The sequence below is a fragment of the Dermacentor variabilis genome, chromosome 7, assembly GCF_050947875.1.
Source record: "Dermacentor variabilis isolate Ectoservices chromosome 7, ASM5094787v1, whole genome shotgun sequence".
Lineage (NCBI taxonomy): Eukaryota > Metazoa > Arthropoda > Arachnida > Ixodida > Ixodidae > Dermacentor > Dermacentor variabilis.
Genome location: NC_134574.1, coordinates 171,621,805 through 171,640,715, shown reverse-complemented (window position 1 = coordinate 171,640,715; position 18,911 = coordinate 171,621,805). Strand labels below are relative to the sequence as shown.

The 18,911-nt window shown below is 48.8% G+C and overlaps 1 protein-coding gene across 1 annotated transcript in view; it reads left to right on the top strand.

Moving 5' to 3' along the window:
• Positions 1–2,144: 2,144 nt before the first annotated feature.
• The window catches only part of LOC142588492 (lysosome-associated membrane glycoprotein 5), a 39,821-nt gene continuing 23,054 nt past the window's right edge, over positions 2,145–18,911 (top strand). The window contains exons 1-5 of the mRNA XM_075700302.1: positions 2,145–2,347; positions 4,543–4,634; positions 6,666–6,741; positions 8,007–8,072; positions 18,583–18,758. Of these exons, the coding sequence (XP_075556417.1) occupies positions 2,296–2,347; positions 4,543–4,634; positions 6,666–6,741; positions 8,007–8,072; positions 18,583–18,758 (462 nt within the window). The 5' untranslated portion in view covers positions 2,145–2,295. The remainder of the gene's footprint in view (positions 2,348–4,542; positions 4,635–6,665; positions 6,742–8,006; positions 8,073–18,582; positions 18,759–18,911) is intronic.

Below are 18,911 nucleotides of genomic sequence, written 5' to 3'. Positions count from 1 at the left end.
TATATATATATATATATATATATATGTGTGTGTGACGAAGGCCGGACCCCTGCCTAAGCGTCAGCAAAGTCGTTTTTCCCACGTGCTTCTATTCTTTTAACTATTTCTGTGCCTGATCCTGTGATTTTATGCTTCATTGATATAACGGAAACCGAGGGGACATTATCTGCAGCTTTTAATTCAATTAAACAAATGATAAATAAATGGAAATGAAAGTGAATGAAAAACCAACTGGTCTCAGGTTGGGTACGTGTGTGTTGTTTTTGGCACAAAATCTTTTTCGGATACGAACCCACGTCTTCGCATCACGCGTGCGATGCTCTTATCAATTGAGCTACCACGGCGCCGCCCTCCCATCGATTTTTGGGAGTATTTGTATTTATCTCCTATAGAACTAACCCTGGGAGTGTTTTGCAGTGGTGTTATACTTTCGGGAACGCAAGTGGAGCACAGGAATTACAAAAGGCACAGCTAAAGTTGCAAACTCTTCCAAGTTATGTGGTAACCATCGAAAACATTGGAGCAACACTTCGCTTTCTGCATTTTGTAGTCAACTCTTTGAAGTTTAAATGTCACGTAGTGCCAATGATTCAACTTTTCTGTCTGTTAATGCAGAAGTATACAAAGAATGCTAAAAATGTTCTCCGCGTGGTTTTTATCGCTCTTGTAGCGAAAATGCTAAGATGCTTGTTTCGTACGTACGTTGAACGCTCTGTGATGTTGGAAGGCGTTTCTGAAATGTATAGGTGCACCACGGAGACGCTGCGCGACGTGAAAGAGCGACCGTGGGATTTTTTCGTGTTTCTTTAATTAACAAGTAATAAAAAAAATCCGAGGACGCCTGTGCACTTCTTACGAGTCGCGAACGCGAAAGCATCGACTTCCAATAGAACGCCGCTGAGCGGTCCTTCGGGTTCAGTGATCCGAGTAGTGTTTTGCTGCGGGGTGTGTCATCGAGTTCTGGGATCAAATTGGTGCGGGTGGTTAATTTTTCTCTTTTTTTAAGTTTCTTTGTAAGTATGTTTGCTGTAGACCGGGATCATTTGCACGATATTGCTGAGAAATCAAGCGCATTTATTTCCACGCAGTGCGTTCACGCCTGCCTCTTCGCTCGTTTTGCTGCGTTCTTCCGCTCCATTACGTCGTCTACGGTGCACTGGCGTGGACGGCCACGTTTCGCTACTGCCGATGTTGCGGCTGCCGACGATGCAGACGCTTCAGACTCCATAGCGGTACGGGCTACCCGAGCTAGCAAGCAGCAGCAGTAGCAGTACCAACGCTGCATGCCATCGACGTCCTGCACGACGAAACTGAGGAAGCGGCAGTGGTCACCAAGGCCGGTAGGCGCGCGCAGCAGCTAAGCCCAGTAGGGGTGAGAAAGAGAGATACGGACCACACGCCGCCTTCTGAGAGAGAAGGTGACGTGGCGTCGTGGCGACGCCCTCTCCCCTTACGCAACACCTAGCGCGCTGCCGGCATAACAGGTGTTTCCGTTCGCCCGCTCTGCTCCGTCGAGGCGCGCTCGTGACGGCGTCGCAGCCAATGGGAAGTTAGGCGCCATTTCACTGCTACAGACACCGGCTTTTTCGCTCAGTGGGCTATTTCATGCTTTCGCCTCAAAAAGAGCTCGAGAGAAGGTGACAATCAAACATAACAATGAAAAAGATAAAAACAAGCATGCAGTCTTCATGATGCAGGTGCTGCCACGGTTATTAAGCGACACTGTTCCTTATCATTCAATTGGTGTTGAATCCTCCTGAACACTGGGCTCGAGTGTGGCCTCTGCGGTACTCAACAAGGCTACGTGCCGCGTCTTTCGTAACTCCTGTTACACAATGACCGCGTCTTTTTATGTCAAATCGAGCAATAAAAGGCAGACCGAACATCTCAATCTCAAATAGCCTTTTGCAAATAGCCGCCAGCACTCAAACTCTCGGGGCGAGGTATCAAAGCAGGCACGGTTCGCGTCGCGGAGACGAACCCCGAAGTTCTTCCACCGGAGGCACCGCGCTGCGCGGCGTGCCGTCGCCGAATGCGAGGGTCGCGGCGCTTCGCAGCTTCCGAGGGCCGCCGCACTGCGATCGATCGCGTAGCCTCGACACGCACGCCGCCTTCCGCGGCGTCGGCAAATGCATAGCCTCGTACCAGCGGGCGAGCAAGCGCGACCATCCGTCTGAGTAACATGGCGTCCTCTGCATAACAGCGGTGTACCTTCGCGTGGAAGCGCGCTACAGAGGGGGAATTTTCCAACGGTGTGTCTCTCGGCGACCCGGTCGCGTTCTTAATGCAACCACGATGATTGAGCTGAGACGCGTCGAGGGGCCGATCGCAGTGGTGTTTGCAGGAGGTAAGCCTATGCACACCCCGTATTGCATGTATGCGTCGCAGTTCCTGTTGCACGCACTGTAGTGATACGTGTTGAGCTCACAGAATGAATACGACGCGCCATTCAACAGTCCCTTATTCACATTCGTGACATTAACATTCGTAAATGTAGCCATAGATACTGAGATTCTATTAATGAGATGTTCGAGACCCATCGATGATTGTTCAGAACGTCGCTTCCAATTGACGTTACGAGCAGTGATTTCTGTTTCCGACTCCTGCGAAAATGAACATTCAAGTTGTGGAGAGTGTAGCACTATTTCCTACCGGCCTAGCGGCCGTGTGCTTTATACTAGATCAATACTTGTAGTTCACATACATATTACTTGTACGGCTCAAAGTTAGGCGATGTGCGTTTCATACAAGCCTAGCCTCTCCAGACTCCATTAAACTTTCTGATTTTCATACAAGCTTCTCCATCAGACACGCGAACGCCAAATTCTCATATCCGCCAGTGTAAGCGCCAAGGAGGGTCAATGATGAAAATAAGCTACGAGCTCTCACAGCCGCTTGTGTAAGTGTGTATAAGTGTGCTAACCTCGGCACACTGCAGTAAGCTTAATCACAAACAACGCCCTGCCCCGCAAAGCGAGTTTCTCCACGCAATCAATCTTATTGAGGCAGTGCCCGCTTTAAAGGAGTTCATTATTTCGCGCAGACACTTCACACTGCACTTTGATTTCAATTTATTAATCACCATAACTAATTATATTTACAACAAAACTTATTGTAATGGCACGGCAGCGGAAGCGTGAAATCCCACCGATTTTGAGAACTAGGATTATGAACTTTATTGGTTTGTCTGCGGATTAATCGGTGTACCCGTTAGTTGGCGAGTAAATGCAAGTCATCAGTGGTCGCAAGAATAATCCACTGTGTGCAGCTGCTTTTGAGCTCATTGTGCCTTCCTGTTCGTGCACCACACATAAAACCGAATTCGCGAAGCACGTGTGCGCAGGAAGAGTGCTGCACTCGATGTTAAGCAGAATGTAAACATTACAACGAGCCAAGCCGAGCTTAGTGATCCAACTTTGACAAAGACTGGCATGATAAAGATAAGCCACATAATTAAATGAGCTAGCTGTTACGAGTCATTCGGATAAAATTAATGCGCCAACTCAAGCAATTTTGTTGCACAGGTGCTACAGTAGTTGCTGTTTGCTCCATCATGGCTAATTTGTCGCTAACGATATAAACGCAGCGAAAGGTGAAGCTTCTTATAATCTATTCTTACTGACTTCTTTGCTGCGTAAATTTATTGCGTCACTGTGACGCCATGTGCGTAACCTGGTTTGCATGAAAAACAGCGAGGAACATCTTGAAAAGTGCAGCGCTGGTCTCCCTTTCAATCTAACTGCCTAAAGTTTAAACTATACAAACACGTAACATTTTTTTTTTGATGCGTGTATGACTTCCACTGTAACTTGCAGCCACTGTGTTCTGGCTAATGAACAGTTGTTTACATATTGTATCCTGTATCTTGTTGTCTTACGCTGAGTCATGACCTATTAATACGTATCAATTGATTTAAAGAAGACGTCATAATATGAGACAGCGTATATTTATCTCCAGGGCTCTAAAAAGTTCAGGCATATACGTATTTTAAAGAACGACACGACGTCCTCGCACATAATTTTTTTTCGGAGCAAAAGTATGGCGGACTTGATGAAAGGTCATTGCTTTAGTGAATCATTTTGCCTAGGTTAAACAGCACAAAACACCGTGCCGAATATGCACGTATACTGATAGATAAGACGCGCATCATGTTCAGAGTTCAAACAACTTGAGTCAGCAAAATCTGAACACCGCTTTCTTTTTCAGCAAGGTAGCCTAGCTGACGTAACTGAGGAGTAATGCCAAAAGATGACATAGCTGAGTGCCTGTCCCCAGACATGTGCCATGCGACTGTTATTGAAGGGGGTGGCGTAGAGGAGGGGAGGGTTGCTTCCCCCATCACAGCAAAAAGTGACAAATACAGGCTTTCATATTTTGCAGCGCAAATGACAAACTATACTAGCGTGTATACTGTCACACGTTCAATAATTCATTCATGTTTAATTGTCCACTTCACAAATAAGTACATAAGCGCGCCTATAGCTTAACCTAGATCGTTTCGAGTGATAATCGACAATATTTCGGATTTTCTTAATATCCTAGTTGTCCTCTGTGCCTGCCTTGTTCAAGCCATCGACTACGAGGAAACTGTTGTTTGGCAGCCGGACCCCCAGCACAAGTATGTCGCGCTGCGGGTAAGAAGAGGATTCACTACCTTCCTTTATTTTGTAGGATCAATGCTCGTCTCGATTGGACAGTCTTATCGCATTCACGCGATAACTGAAGCCAGTACCAAAGCGATCAGTGATAGTGTCGTGAGGTAGTCTAAGTTATCTATACAAGGCTAATGAAGTATTGACATATGTGTCTTTCAAGTATCTGGCTCGCCTCGGCCAATTAGTGCGTATCTGTTAACCAACCAATGGGAAAGAACTCGTGTAGTTTGAGCGTAAATGAAATGGTCTGGTCGATCTTTCCTGTTTGAATGACTGCATCAATTTGATCTGAGTTCATCAACGGTTCAAATCTGTTAAAGGGGTATTTCTATGTAACGAATGCATCAGTTAATTACTTAGCAACTTATTGATTGATTGATTGATTGATTGATTGATTGATTGATTGATTGATTGATTGATTGATTGATTGATTGATTGAGTGAGTGAGTGAGTGAGTGAGTGAGTGAGTGAGTGAGTGAGTGAGTGAGTGAGTGAGTGAGTGAGTGAGTGAGTGAGTGAGTGAGTGAGTGAGTGAGTGAGTGAGCGAGCGAGCCAGCCAGCCAGCCAGCCAGCCAGCGAGTCACCGACCAACCCATGTGCATGAGCACAACTGACAGACCGAGTGGTCGACTTATTCGTTGTTTCGTTAGTTCATTCATAGATTTCATTACGTACAAGAGCCATATCTACGAAAGAAAGGACATGGGGGTTGTTGGCTGTGATGTATCACATAACCGTCGTTCAGGACTGTGGTTACTTGAACTATACCGCATTCATACAATAAGCTCAATGTAACTTAAAAATGTGGGCAAAAAGGAAAGACTGAAGGAAAAAAAAATTGTGCGGATCCCACGCGCTGCAGGAATCAATGTTACACGAAGCATTACTGGTGCATGTTACTGGTGCCTGGCTATCCAGCGTAGTTTGGGGCTTCGCAAAGCGATACCAGACCGACGTGTTTATGTAAATTGAGTGGTTGTGTGTGTGAGTCGCGAGCGTACGTGTGTGACGATAACAGCACGATGACAATCAGGTTGAAGACGATTGTGTGGAGAAAATGGTATGAATTCTACGACGGCCGTTCGACGCGAGCGTACGAGAAGGCAATTGTTGGGTTCTACATAGGTGGTAGACGAGGGCGTAAGCGAGAGAAACACGGATTGTGACGTCGTCAGCGACAACAGGTTATACAATCGTACATGCGAATGGTTATGTCATGTGGTTGTCATGTTATGTCATGGTTACGTCACGTTGGCACGACGATGGCACTTGTACACCGGCGAAGAAATTTTAAAACACGATTACCTTGGCTGATCATAAAATCGATACAGCGTCGCAGCACAGTGTCTGCACAGCGTAAGCTGCTACGAGGGAAGTACTCGGAAGAGCGGGCCCCTCCCTGAGATAGTGCATTCTAATACGGCACCTCAAAGTGCGCGCTATCACAAGGAAAGAAGAGCAGAAAGTGGCACGAGGGGCACGCGTCGAGTGTTTCAATTGGCTGGCTGCAGCTCTGCAACGATAAAAGTATGCGTGCGGTCGTGGCCTAGAGGTTATAAAGCATAGGGCAGCTGTGCTCGACCGCACACATTGTTTTACTTTCATTAAAGCTTGGCGAGACCGGAACCTGTCCACTTACCGCAAAGTGCCAAGAGTGAGCGAAAGAATGCTTCCCATTAAAATGTGAAGAATAGGAGGAAAGGTGCACGGACACCGTGACCCCCTGGTGTGCACGTCAGGGATACGTGACCGTTGTGTTGGATCATGCCACAGACGCTGGGAAATCGGGCAGTAAGAGAGACGTAGCTTAAACGTCGTGGGGCTTACTAAACATGGTGTGCGAGCGCGCGTGTGCCATCTGGCGCCCAACGACCGTGTTCAGTGAAACAGACGGCGGTCTTAGCCTGCATCCCGTAGCGCGGTTTTGACATGTTGCTCAATTGCTCGCCGCTGTGAGAGCGTGTTGACGCGCTCTCGTATCACATTCTGAATCGCTGCGATTCCTCGCAGGAGGTCAAGCCACGAGTTCAGAGTCGAGCCGACGAGTCCCTAAGCCCTGAACTTAGGGAGGAGTCAGAGCAAAACGGTAAGGTGAACGAACGATACTGTGCGACTCACTTTTGAGAGAAAAAAGAATTAATAAACAGGCAGGATGGACAGATCTGCCGGAAAAGCGCGTCCTTCAGCCCACTACTCCGCACAATTAAGCGGTGATGGCGATACTGTAGTGCAATAAGTTACGCAAGCTGCGTCCAATACGGGCCGCGCGCACTATATGGTTAGTAAGTATACGTTCGGAATCGCTATTGAAACAACGATGACTCCTACACGCAACCCCTGTCGTCGCTTACACACGAACAATAATCCACAGGCAGCCCCTCAGAAATGTCCAGCAATCGGCAGGGCCTCGGTGGGCTCAGGCATCATTACAAAGTCAAAGACAGAGCGTACTCAGGCTGTACGCCGAGACAGAGTAGGTGTAGGCCAGCCTGTGCGGAGTCACTGTTGGCCATGTCCCTGCCCGTGTTGCCTGCTCCCTAATTAGGCCTCGGGTCACGTCCTACAAATGAAGACACAGTCGCTCGCTTATTAGCCAGCGTTTGCGCGCTAAGATAAACCTGAACTAGCTGCGAGTATTCGTCCTGCTCGTTCCGAAGCACGAATCAGTTCCAGCTCGCCCTTTTTTGCTTCCGTTCTGGGAGGCTTCGGGAGTTCCGGAGTATAAATTGCCCTCTCCTTCACCGCGGGCTATTGGCACACCCCCTTTTCTCGTTTTCTTGGAGAGCGTTAGAAGAAGAAAACGCGGGCAAGACTCAAAGATGATGAAGGTGAACGCATCGACTTAGACAAAACAAATGTAACAATTTATAATCGGGCGTTTCGCCTGCCATGCAGGGTACACAATCGGTGCGTGCCAATGAGCACAAGTCAGGCGAGCACACAACTGCTGAGCCTATCGCGTCGCACTGCTGAGCACGATTTCGATGTCTCCGCTGCCGCTGCATTGCGATGCGAGCGGAATGCGAAAATGCTCGTTAAAGGGCGAATGTTAAAGATGGTCAAAGTTGACCGTCCAATAAGACGAGCCTCATAACCCACCGTTCGGTTATGGGACGTTAAACCCCACAATGTGATTCGGGCTCTTCCAGCCCTCTACCTTCCTTCAGGGTCTTTCTGTCCCAATCTATTTCCCTATGCACGTGGCCAGTTATATGCTGCGCATACTCCGGCAGAATTCCGAGCTCTTAATTTCAAAAGTTGCTCGCCCTCTTTCTGCACTAATTATAGCGCGAGAATAACTGTTTGCTATTTCCCAACAGCAGCAACATACTTCCGTATTCTCTCGCGCAGAGACAGCATTGGCAGGTGGAAGGGCTCCCCCTTCGGACTCTCAGAAAGCGGAACCTCCTGCCAACGGTGAGTTGCGGGACGCCACGCCACAGTTCTCTCTGGCAGAGCCGCGTTGCTGTTTTAATGATTTTCTTTCGTTTATTAATGACGATGGCATCGCAATCGGATTGCACCCACTTGGAATTTGTCCGCCCGACGAAACTGCGGACCGATGCCGAAGGCAGCTAGTGCAGTCTGGCACAGCGTCTCGATACGCTAGCTGTTACGAGGCGAAAAATTGGCACGTGACACGTGGGCCAGAGGTCTCAAAGAGTGACTTTGGCCCGAGAGAACAATGTGTTTCATCTTGGTCCAACAGCGAATCGGGCTGCTGCTGCTGCTGCTGCTGTGCTGAAAGGTTCGATCCCACTCTCGGTCACCTTTGTAGCATTGTAGACCGGTGCTGGCTGGCCTGGCCGTCGATCACGACTAATACCGTATGTGTGCCGCCGGAAAGAGGAATACGATAGCTGGCTGAAGTCTCCCTCCTGTATAGAAAGTCCAAGAGTGAGATTAATGGCACCGAGATTCTCAGAAAGATTTTCTACACGGAACTCAGCCGCTAGACTACGCGGGATTTGCGAATATGTCGGTTCAGTAGGCACGGGAATAATTATTGGTAGTACATGTATTTGCCTAGACTTCGTCCTGCCTTCAAACGGCTTTGAGACTTTGGATATCGACCATTAAAAAAAAACAAAAAACATGGCGTTCTAAATGCAGCAAGCCGCAATGATTTCCTTCGCGGGTTTCGAAAAAGAATCGATTCCTCGAAAATTTCGACACCTAAAACGCTGTGGCGTCCATATTTCACTGCCAGCGATGGCTCCCTCGGAGTAACGGAAGCCAATCTTTAAGGCCACAATTTTGCACCCTGCCGGAGCCCGTAGCGACTGCGGCAGCCGGAGGCACGTCATGGCTACCATGTTTTAGACACTACGTATAAGTAGGGCGCTTTGTTTACAGGTTTGTTTGTTTTTTATTCGGGAGGTAAAAACTAGATGTTATTTTTAAAGAGGAAAACCGGGTAGCCGAAAGCTATGGTTTTTTTCTGGTAACTTTTAGAAACTATAACAACCGGAATGGCCTTTTTTAGGGTGCCCAAACATATTTATTAAACAAGCGAAATAACTCACGGGAACATATAACGACAAAAAGAGCGGCTCGCTAGTCATCTGACATACTCATATTTACAAATTCTTGTCGGCAAGCATTATTTACACTTTTAAATGAAACTACATACGCAAGAACGTGTCGGTTTCCGTTTGAGTGTTTAGTTAACAGTAATCATGTGCCATATTCATATATGAATACTATTACCAATATATCTTGACAACTTGCTCGCTAAGGTGGACAGCGTTACTTAGTTTTGTAACAACTACATTCATTATTATCCTTTACGAAAGGGCAAACTTTGGAGAGAAATGGGGTTTAAAGCGATTTCGGTAAGGCTTGTTCGGCGGGCGAAAACTGCGAATAATCGGGTTTTACCCGAATGCGAAGGTCCCTACTTATAAGTAACGCCACAACAACGTCTGGCTCTACAAGCGCGGATATTGTACAAATCCAGGTGTACTGTACCCATAATTTATCCCGTGTTAGCTGAACGATCGCAGCGCCTGAGTTGCCTCTACTAATAGTTGCGTGGAATTCTATGGTTAATAAGTTAGGCTCGGGCGAATATTATGTTTTTTTAGTTCGAAGCGAAGTCGAAGCGAATAGTAATTAGCACCGAATGACTTGGGAGCGAATAGGTCGAGTAGTTGTGAGATTTGCATAAAGCTTTGACACAAGAGCCATATATTGACTTGGTACCATATATATTGGTGCTTTGCTTCGAAAAAAGGAAGCACATTCATCTCTGGAGCCAGTTTATTTTCGAGGTGCCATTATTCAGATATTCTTGCCCGAAAAAGCAAGTTCAACATTTATTACTCCAGCCACACAGAGAACTTGTTTCCAGCTCTTGTTCAGTGTTGTGCTTCAGTCTATTTGTGGTGGCTGCAGCCGCGGAAGCGTTCGCTCGTCGCGCCTGCTGCTGTGAAGCGCGGCCCTGATGGCGCGGCGCCGGCAGTTTGTTGCGCAAATTCAGCTTGACGCTTTTCGTCTTCATGCGAGCTTAACGCGTTTAGAACACTCCCCATACAAGCCAATCGAATCCTGGGTCACTCACTAGAATGGACCCACGGTATCGTCTGGTGGCCCGGGCACGAAGGCCTGCGGGGCAACGAAGAGGCGGACTGCGCAGCTCGAGGTCTCACTAGCCGAGCGGCAGACCACACCGCTCTTCAGCCCCCGACAGAGCGACGAGCGACCCACGAGTTATTAACGACAGGTCAACAAATACTACAGGACCAACGTCTCGGAAGAACGCAATACGCTCCCCCACACAAAGCTCTCAATAAACTCCAGGCAAGGGACTGGCGCCGCCTGCAAACTAACACATACCCACACTTGTCTCGTCTACACGCAATCTGCCCAGACAGTTATACGTCCCGGACATGTCCCTGGTGTAGCAACCACACAGCGACACTCGCGCACATAACACACGAATGTACCGACCGTCCGGGCGACGCAATTTCGCCACGAGTCACAACACACACACTCACTACGTGGTCTTGGGAGGCGAGACTCTCCGAACTGGACCTGGGAAGCCAACTGGCGACCCTCGACCAGGCCCGGCGAGCCGCGATCGCCAGTGGAGCCCTGTCAGAGGGAACAACCCAGGAATAAACCGCGGAACGGTTTCTGCAGTAATAAAGTTCCTCCTCCTCCTCCTCCTCTCCAAGCCCATAGACTAAAGAAATATTTGAAAATTAACAGTAAGATCCGGGTGCGGGTCAATGCGACTTACGAGAGGTATGGCTTCACGGCAGCGCTGGAATCTGGAATCAGTCTGGAGAGAGAGAGACAGAGTAAACTTGTAGAATTGAGCCTACGAGCGTAGGTAGCTCTTCCGCTGTGCAGTGGGTAGTCCCCTCAGTGCAGGAGTCCATCGGCGCTGGCTGCCTTTCTAGCTCGGTTGACCACATTGGGCTGGTCCGTCGAGTCGGAGCTGGACAGCGCTATCTTTTCAGCCTCTATAACAGCGCCGCCTCCCATTGCCGTGTGGTGGGGCGTATTGTGAGTCTGCGCTGGGTGTGTTTGCGCAAGACCATACCATGTGGTAAAGCGTCGCGCATTGATCGCAGTGTGGGGATTTATAAGAATACAGCGCATGGCGTGGTAAAGATATGTGTTTGTTTGGAGTTTTGGCCATATTACGGCTTCCTCTCGGGTCAGAACATTGTCGGGCGGCTGTAGTGTTCTTCGTGAAAGGTGATGGTGTTGCAGGATGTGCGTGTAGGTCAATGGCATGCGCTCGGGGCGGAACTGCTCGGCGTGACCCTCTCGTGGCTCCCGGTGTGCATGCGCTCGGGCGTGTGCCTGCTGATCGACGCGTCCATGCCCCGGAGTCCACGCGATTTGTATGCATGGTGGGAGCTGGCGCGCTTGCCTCAGAATGCGATGTGCCGCCTTGGAAAAATTTTTGCATGCCGTCTGAGAGCCCGTCAAACCATTCAAACTATGACGCACTCCCAGTGCGGTCTCGTCATGTTGGCTAACGCTACCGCTAGTTCATCTGCCTCCGCAGCGCTCGCTCTGGAAACCGACAACGCATTTATTTTGGTCCCGTGATTGTAGACTAAGCTGGGGACAAATGAAGTGCTTCTTGTGGTGCTGGCCGCGTGTACGTACAAGACATTGGGGTGGTTCTCGTACTCCCTCGCGAGCGCCTGCGTTCAGGCATGTCGCCGTCCGACGTGCAAGTTCGGGTGCATGTTCCTGGGAATCGGTGAGCTACGTGCATAGTTTCCTGTATCCTTGTCGGTATTTTTGTCAGTGCGCCGGTCTTCCGTACGGGATATCCAAGACGTTTCAAGACGTAGTGTCCCGCTGTTGTGCGTTGTGGCCTTTCCTTCTGCCTTACCAGGTAGGCCTCTATATAATTTCCCGCGCGTACACCCCTGTCTCCTCGAGGCGAAAAGTAGCCGTTCCGGGTGGGAGTCCGAGCGCTTGCTTATACGCCTTGCGTACCCGTCGGTCGATATTCTCCACTTCCACATTGCTGAAATTGAAATACGGTGCCGAGTACGCAATGCGGCTCACAATCGGAGCCTTCACTAGTCGGATAAATCAGCCTGGAAGCGTAGTATGCAGTTATTCCTCGGCTTGTACGTGCAAATTTTTTTTTTCGGGGGTGTTGCGATAAGGGGTGCCGCTTATACACGGAAAAATACGTACATTCGTTCGTTTCGAGTACTTCGAAAACTTCGAGCACTGAAATACGAGGCGAAGCGAATATTGAATAATATTCGATCGAATATTCGCGGGAGCTTAGCGTTGCGGTGCATGTCTCTTCTTTCCGTCGTGTTTGCGCCTAAGTTCTTACTTCTTTTTCTCGCTGCTTTTCTCAACGTTAAGCCTAGTTAATGCGGCATTTCTGCGTTCCGCGTATCTCCACCGTTCGACGCCCACTGTTCGAATATCGTTGCGGGTAATGCCTCTGCCGCATGCTGCTGCAGTATACCCGAAGCGAGGCAGTATAAACAGCATGAGCTGCTGTACGTTGCTGCTTTGCTTAGCAGCAGAAGGACATTTTAGATTTGAGATAAAGACACCCGGATTGACTTCGCCTAACGCAGGGAAGTTATTGTAGGGGACAAATCAAACGCGTGAGGAATTGGGCTGCGGTTAGCGATGTTCCATTCTGTACCAGAGTAACAGCGCGAGAGCAGGACACGCGACGAGCTTAGAAACTACCAAGACAAGCGCTCGTGGACGTCGTTTATGAGCTTTTGTTGCGCACGACCTTCGCGCCGTTCGATGCATTGGGACGAAGGAAGTGGCAGCCTATAAGCCACTCCTATAGTTGAGCGAGCGGTTTCTTTCTCGCCTTCGCTATCCTCCCCACTGGCGCTCTCTACTCCTCGAAGCGTATACATGTCTAGAAGACACGTGGACACTGCGTCAGTGCAGAAGGTCACGTTGGTGCCATTTTCGTGTTCGAATACAACACCATGAACGTCCGGTTACCAGGACACGGCGCCTTTTGCCGCCGCACACGCAGTGCAGAGCACCCTACTCGAGGTCAGCTGCAGTTCGCTGCGCATGGCAGGCGAACCAGACAACAAGGTGTGTGCGAGTATGGTGCGATTTGGCGTTCTCTCATTGGCTCGAAACGCAAATACAATGGAATTCCACATCACCTGGAATAGCAAGCACCCCAGAGCAGCGACACCAGACGACGGGCGACAAAACTCATCGGCGACGCAATGTCCTGTCTGTTCTGAACATCCCCATCGCAAGTTTGAAGCAGCACTGGCATGGTATTTCCGACTTGTCATCGACATGGAAACCCCAGAAGAAAAGGTCAAGGACACTTTGGTATCCCCACGCGGATGAATGCGAAAGCATCGCCACGTCTTAGCGATGACGACTCGTTTTACGATACGTAATGGTATTTTTATCGCGTTGTGCCATTTCTCGCGTCACGTGCGTCGGCCTCGTTCACGCACTTGCGCGGACGTCCAAAGGAGCCGAGCGCAGCTGCTGACTGAGAAGTCGAAGGTTCGTCCGAGGCCACAGAAATCACCGCACCGACCGGCAGCGCCGCAATGCGCGGCGCCGTCTGTCTATGTGACCACGTGGCTTTGAGTGAGTGAGTGAGTGAGTGAGTGAGTGAGTGAGTGAGTGAGTGAGTGAGTGAGTGAGTGAATAAACTTTATTGCACGTCCTGCGAGGACGCGAACTCGTCGCGCACCCGGCTAGTCCCACGTCGGGACCGGCAGGTCTAGGCCACCGGCCCGGTCGCGGGCACGCCGGACGGCCAGGATTTGCTTTTCTAGAGCGGGACTACGTAGAAGCGAGTCCCACTCCTCCTTGATGAACTTGGGCTATGTCGACCCGCACTCCCAGAGCATGTGAGGTAGAGTGGAGGTCTGGCCGCAGGACGGGCAGGCGTTGTCGCGATACACGTCGGGGTAAGCCTCGTGGAGAGCGGACGGACACGGATATGTGCTGGTCTGTAGCAGCCTAAGCGAAACGACTTGCGCCCTATTCAACTTGGGGTGAGGGGGTAGAAAGACCCTTCTGGACATGTAGAAATATTTAATAATCTCGTTGTGAGTAGCGGCTTTTTGTACCATCTGCGTCTAAGGTTCGTCCATCAGAGTACACGACATAACTCACCGATATCACCGCAGCGACTGGCAGTGTGCCAGTGCCGTCAGCGCCTTCGCAGAGGCAGCGGCAGTATGGGAACTCTGACATGATGGGCGGCATCGGAGCCACTTGTGGATGAAGACGACGACGAATGCGCCAGCAGTGGCACGAGCGCATCTTTGTGACCACGTGACTTTTTGTACATCTCCGGCCACGCCGCCGGATTTTCCGCTTCATGAGCCATATAATGCTTTCGCATTAGTACTGGCAAGTCTTGCGAGTTGTCGCCATTAATAACTCATCATAACAGTTTTTCCACACGCAACATTCGGTTTCGGTTCCCAGGACGTGGACGTGCCGTGACGTCATGATGATGCAGAAGTTGGTCACGTGGGTGCTAGAACCAATGAATACACTGTTGCGCCAAAAAGGAAAATAAAGACTTGGGAGGCAGAGCACGAAACGACAGGCTAGAACCTCGTGACTATCGCTCCGGCTCGGTCAGTCGTCTGCTACGCTGCTGCTCACGGGGCGGCCCGATGTAGGGCTGGACAAAGGTACATTGAAATTGTATCATGATACAGATACAAAGTTCTGAGACTTTAAGAATTTCAATTGAATTCTGGGCGTTTTACGTGCCAAAACCACGATGTAGATGACGCCGGATGAAGTTTGACTACCAGGGGTTCTTCAAGGTGCCCCAAATGCACCGGACACGGGTGTTTCTGCACTTCGTCCCCATCGAAATGCGCCTGCCGTGGCCGGCATTTGATCCCGCGACTTCATGCCCAGCAGGGCAACACCATAGCCGGGAAGCCACATCGGCATGTTAAAAATTTGAGCTACAGATACAAGATACTAGTGAATTAATCGTATACGATACGATACTTGCCATTTTTACCTTAAGATACTTCGGTGCAGTAGCTAATTTCTCATAGCACCTCCTCTGTCAGACCGATGCGAGTTTTTAATTGTTCTCCTGCACATTAACTCCCAACAACAGAGCTAGCTTACTTTGAGTTTCTTCTGTTAACCCGTAAAAATATTACAACGCTCTAACAAAGTACTATATTGCCATTCTGGAAATGTCTGCAGGGCTGAACAGTAAATTTTACGTTAATGGCGTGGGCAACGGCTGAGGAAAGGGTGTTAAACCTCAACTCAGAGATCGGTAAACAGCATATCAGATAGGCGTGATGAACAGGAAGCCAGCTTTGCAATTATATCGAAGAGCATGAATGAAATAATAATAAAAGAACTTTGTGATAATTCAAAGCACTGGCCACCTATGTCGGGTAAGGATGTCGGACTTTGAGAACGTAGTAAAAGGGTAAAATTAGTCGACAACTATTCATTCAGAGCGTATGAAAAATAGAGCAGAAAGTATTGACCATGTCACAGACACTATTAAAGTAGTTATTTTCATTTGCTACTTTTTGTGATTGTTGTATAAAAGAACGACTAACATATTGCTATATTCTCGCTATTGGGCCATTTCACAAGTTTAGGTTATTCCAGATGCTATGAGAGCAAGTTGACCTGCTAACCAAAATGTTGCAATAGTGGGGGACCAAGTCCAAACCGCCTTTTCTGCGTTAAAACAAATACAACATTTGTTAAAATTCCTGCTGAAACGTATTATTCCATTTCTTTATACTATTCGCTTTTCGCCGCACTTTTTAATAAAACATCTCCATGTTTTACAACCGTCTAAACATAGGTCAGTATGGCATTTCTATTTCTTCCAAAATTCTCGTTCCTTTGTTAGAGCCACCCCGGTGTGCAACATCAAGGTTCAAGTAAACGTTTCGCCGATGGAAAGTTTTCATGAACAATTATAATAGGACATTTCCAAATTTTCTTATGGGACCTTTTTCTGGAATTAATTCATCAAAAATGCTATTATTTGCCCATTTTTAAGCGCGAAGAAACATAGAAAGCAAAAAGGTGTTATTGGAAAATGGCTTTGAGTGGTCACGCAATGTCCATAGATTTAAAGAACGAAGTCATGCAAAATTGCGCGAAACACTCAATGTTTTGCAATATAATGTTCTTCACAGCCGGTTTCCCATAGTATGGCGAAATTTAAATGACCTGTAAATTTTTTTTTTTTCACCCTTCGTTGTCATAGCATGGGATAGGCGTAACTGAGCGCCACAAATCCATGTTGAGCGAGGAGCCTCCCAGTGAAAATGTGTCCAATTTGCTCGTGCGCTCTATCCATGCAAATGCATCGCTAACAAGAAAAGAGTTAGCAAGAACACCAACGAAAGATTCACTTAAACCAATTACCACGATAAAATCCGCAAGCTTTTGAGAAAATGAAATTGCAGTGGGCTTTCTCTCTCGTCTTGGACGTACACGTGATCAAGCTCGCACATCATATCTATGATCTTCAAAGGCAACCAATTTGCACTCTTGTAGTTTCACTAAGGCAGAACCAACACAGGCCGGCCATGTTACGCGTGTGTGACTGTATGTGCTGTTCATTTGTTCATGTGATCACTGTATGTATCGTAATTATCATCCAGCACCTTGAGTAGCATGCCAGGAAGTCGGCCAGGCTAACACCTCCAGCAGCTCGCTCTACACCTGCAGTCGGAACATCGCTGATTTGGGCGAACTTGCGCCATCGAGGCGCGACGCCTGCGGCGCTCCTCGCTGCGCCAGCGCTGCGAGACGCCCCTGGGACGAAACTGTTTTGATTCGCGCGTGAAAGTGGGCGCCGCGTTCCTGCCTCAGCGTGACAGCGGCCATGTTGTTCTGGCTCATGGTATCCAGATCATTCTAGTTGGCGAATCGCTAACCAAATGCAATGTAGCTGTCATTGAATATTCGAACAACAATTTCTGTTCAGTTCACGTGACTTCGAACAAAATGCCGGCGCAAGAAGGACGGGCAGCAGCGGTGACGGGGTCACCACGGCGAGCAAGCTATGTGCAATATAAAACATTTTTCGTGCTTAACGTCTGTTCTCGCGGCTTCGAGTTTCACTGCAGTGCGCCTTTGCGGGTAACAAGCAGTGACTGGATCTGCGCTTGTGAAGTTTTCCTATAGTATTACAAGAAAGTTTCGCTGTACTGATTGATGCTGATTGAAGCTGATTGATCACATATTTCTCGCACTCATAATGAAAAATGGTTCTATTTTTCAGACATCCTGCCCGTTTTTTTTTATTTATTAGCGCCGCGCAGCGCCCTATTTTCTCAGCCCAATCCAAGTGGCCTGGTACTCGGCATTCGTTGAAGCAGTAAAGTGCGGAGTCCCAAGATGGCAGTGTGCTCATTGTTTATATTTCCGATGGCATTTGGTTATTTGAAATACCATTTTACATAAAATTGTGGCCTCTTAGAAAAAATTGAGTCATTTAAGTATCCTTATGTGATTTGAATGCGAAAGCCTTACGACTTCTCTAATTAATTGGTAACGTCCATGATACGGGACGTCGCACATTGTCACGTGTCATACAGAAGGCCACTTTAATCCACCTTGCTCTTATTTGTGCCGACCTTAACCCACCTCGATCCACGCTAGCGTGCGCGTGCAGTGACGCATGCACACGTTTATCGGCAAGCCAGAAGCGCCGGTCTCGCACCCCGGAGGCCCCGGCTCGGTTCCCACCCCAAGCTTTCTTTTCAAAGCCACGAATTTACTTTGTTTACAGGAACCTCCACGAGGAACTCGAAGTCGATCACTTTTTGACGTGTTTTTACTCTTTGCGCCGTCGGCCATACTTTTCCAACCATCGCTTGGTCACACCGGATTTTCTGCCTCATGTAATGCTTTCGCATTAACAACTGCAATGGCCGTCATTTGCTCAGTTATTCTGGACATCTTCGTGGGTCCTGCGAATGGTGTATCTTAAGATACTTCTACTGATGTATCGAAAATACTGATACGTGCACGTCATTGTGTATCACGATACAGATACAACATACCGAAAAAGCACCTTAAGATAGTGTCTAAGATAAATGTATCGCCGATACTGCCCAGCCCTGTGTAGCTGCGTAACAGACTAACCCGAATGAGCGACAAGACGGCCTACCGCGCACCACCAATCGGGCGTCTTATCCTGCCCCTCCTTGTTTCCTGTCACTTTACGCGACATATCTTTCGTTAAAGCTATGCAACAACTTGCCCACCGTTATACGCCGTAAGAGACGCCGACGTGATGTCCCAAATTTCTCGAACACCTATATGCGCGGTACCTCCATCGCACCTTACAACGACATATTCTTCGAAGTGACTGAAATCAATGTCGAGCGGGGCAAACAGTCGCCTACTGTGTGGGCGTCGGAAGCGCGCTGAACACCCGTGCCGTTGCTGGCCGCAGGGCCGGCAGCTGCTGGCGGTGCGGCGCCCGCGGCCGGAACCCCGCTCGTGCCTCCGAAGGCGCCGATCCCGGAGTTCTCGTTCGGCGTCTGGAACGCCACCGATGGCACGGTCTGCATACTGGCCAAGTTCCAGGTCTTCTTCACCATCACCTACGCCGGCAGAGGAGGACTTCAGGTATGCGGCGAACCTATATCTGCGAATTGCGCCCAAGCAGGAGCCAAGTCTCAGAAGCCGGGCACGTCGACTGGCGTGCAAAATAATAAAGCCTGAGCGATTCCTTTTGAACTGGAGTAGTGGAACGTATAGTCACGAGCGGAAGTTTGGGCA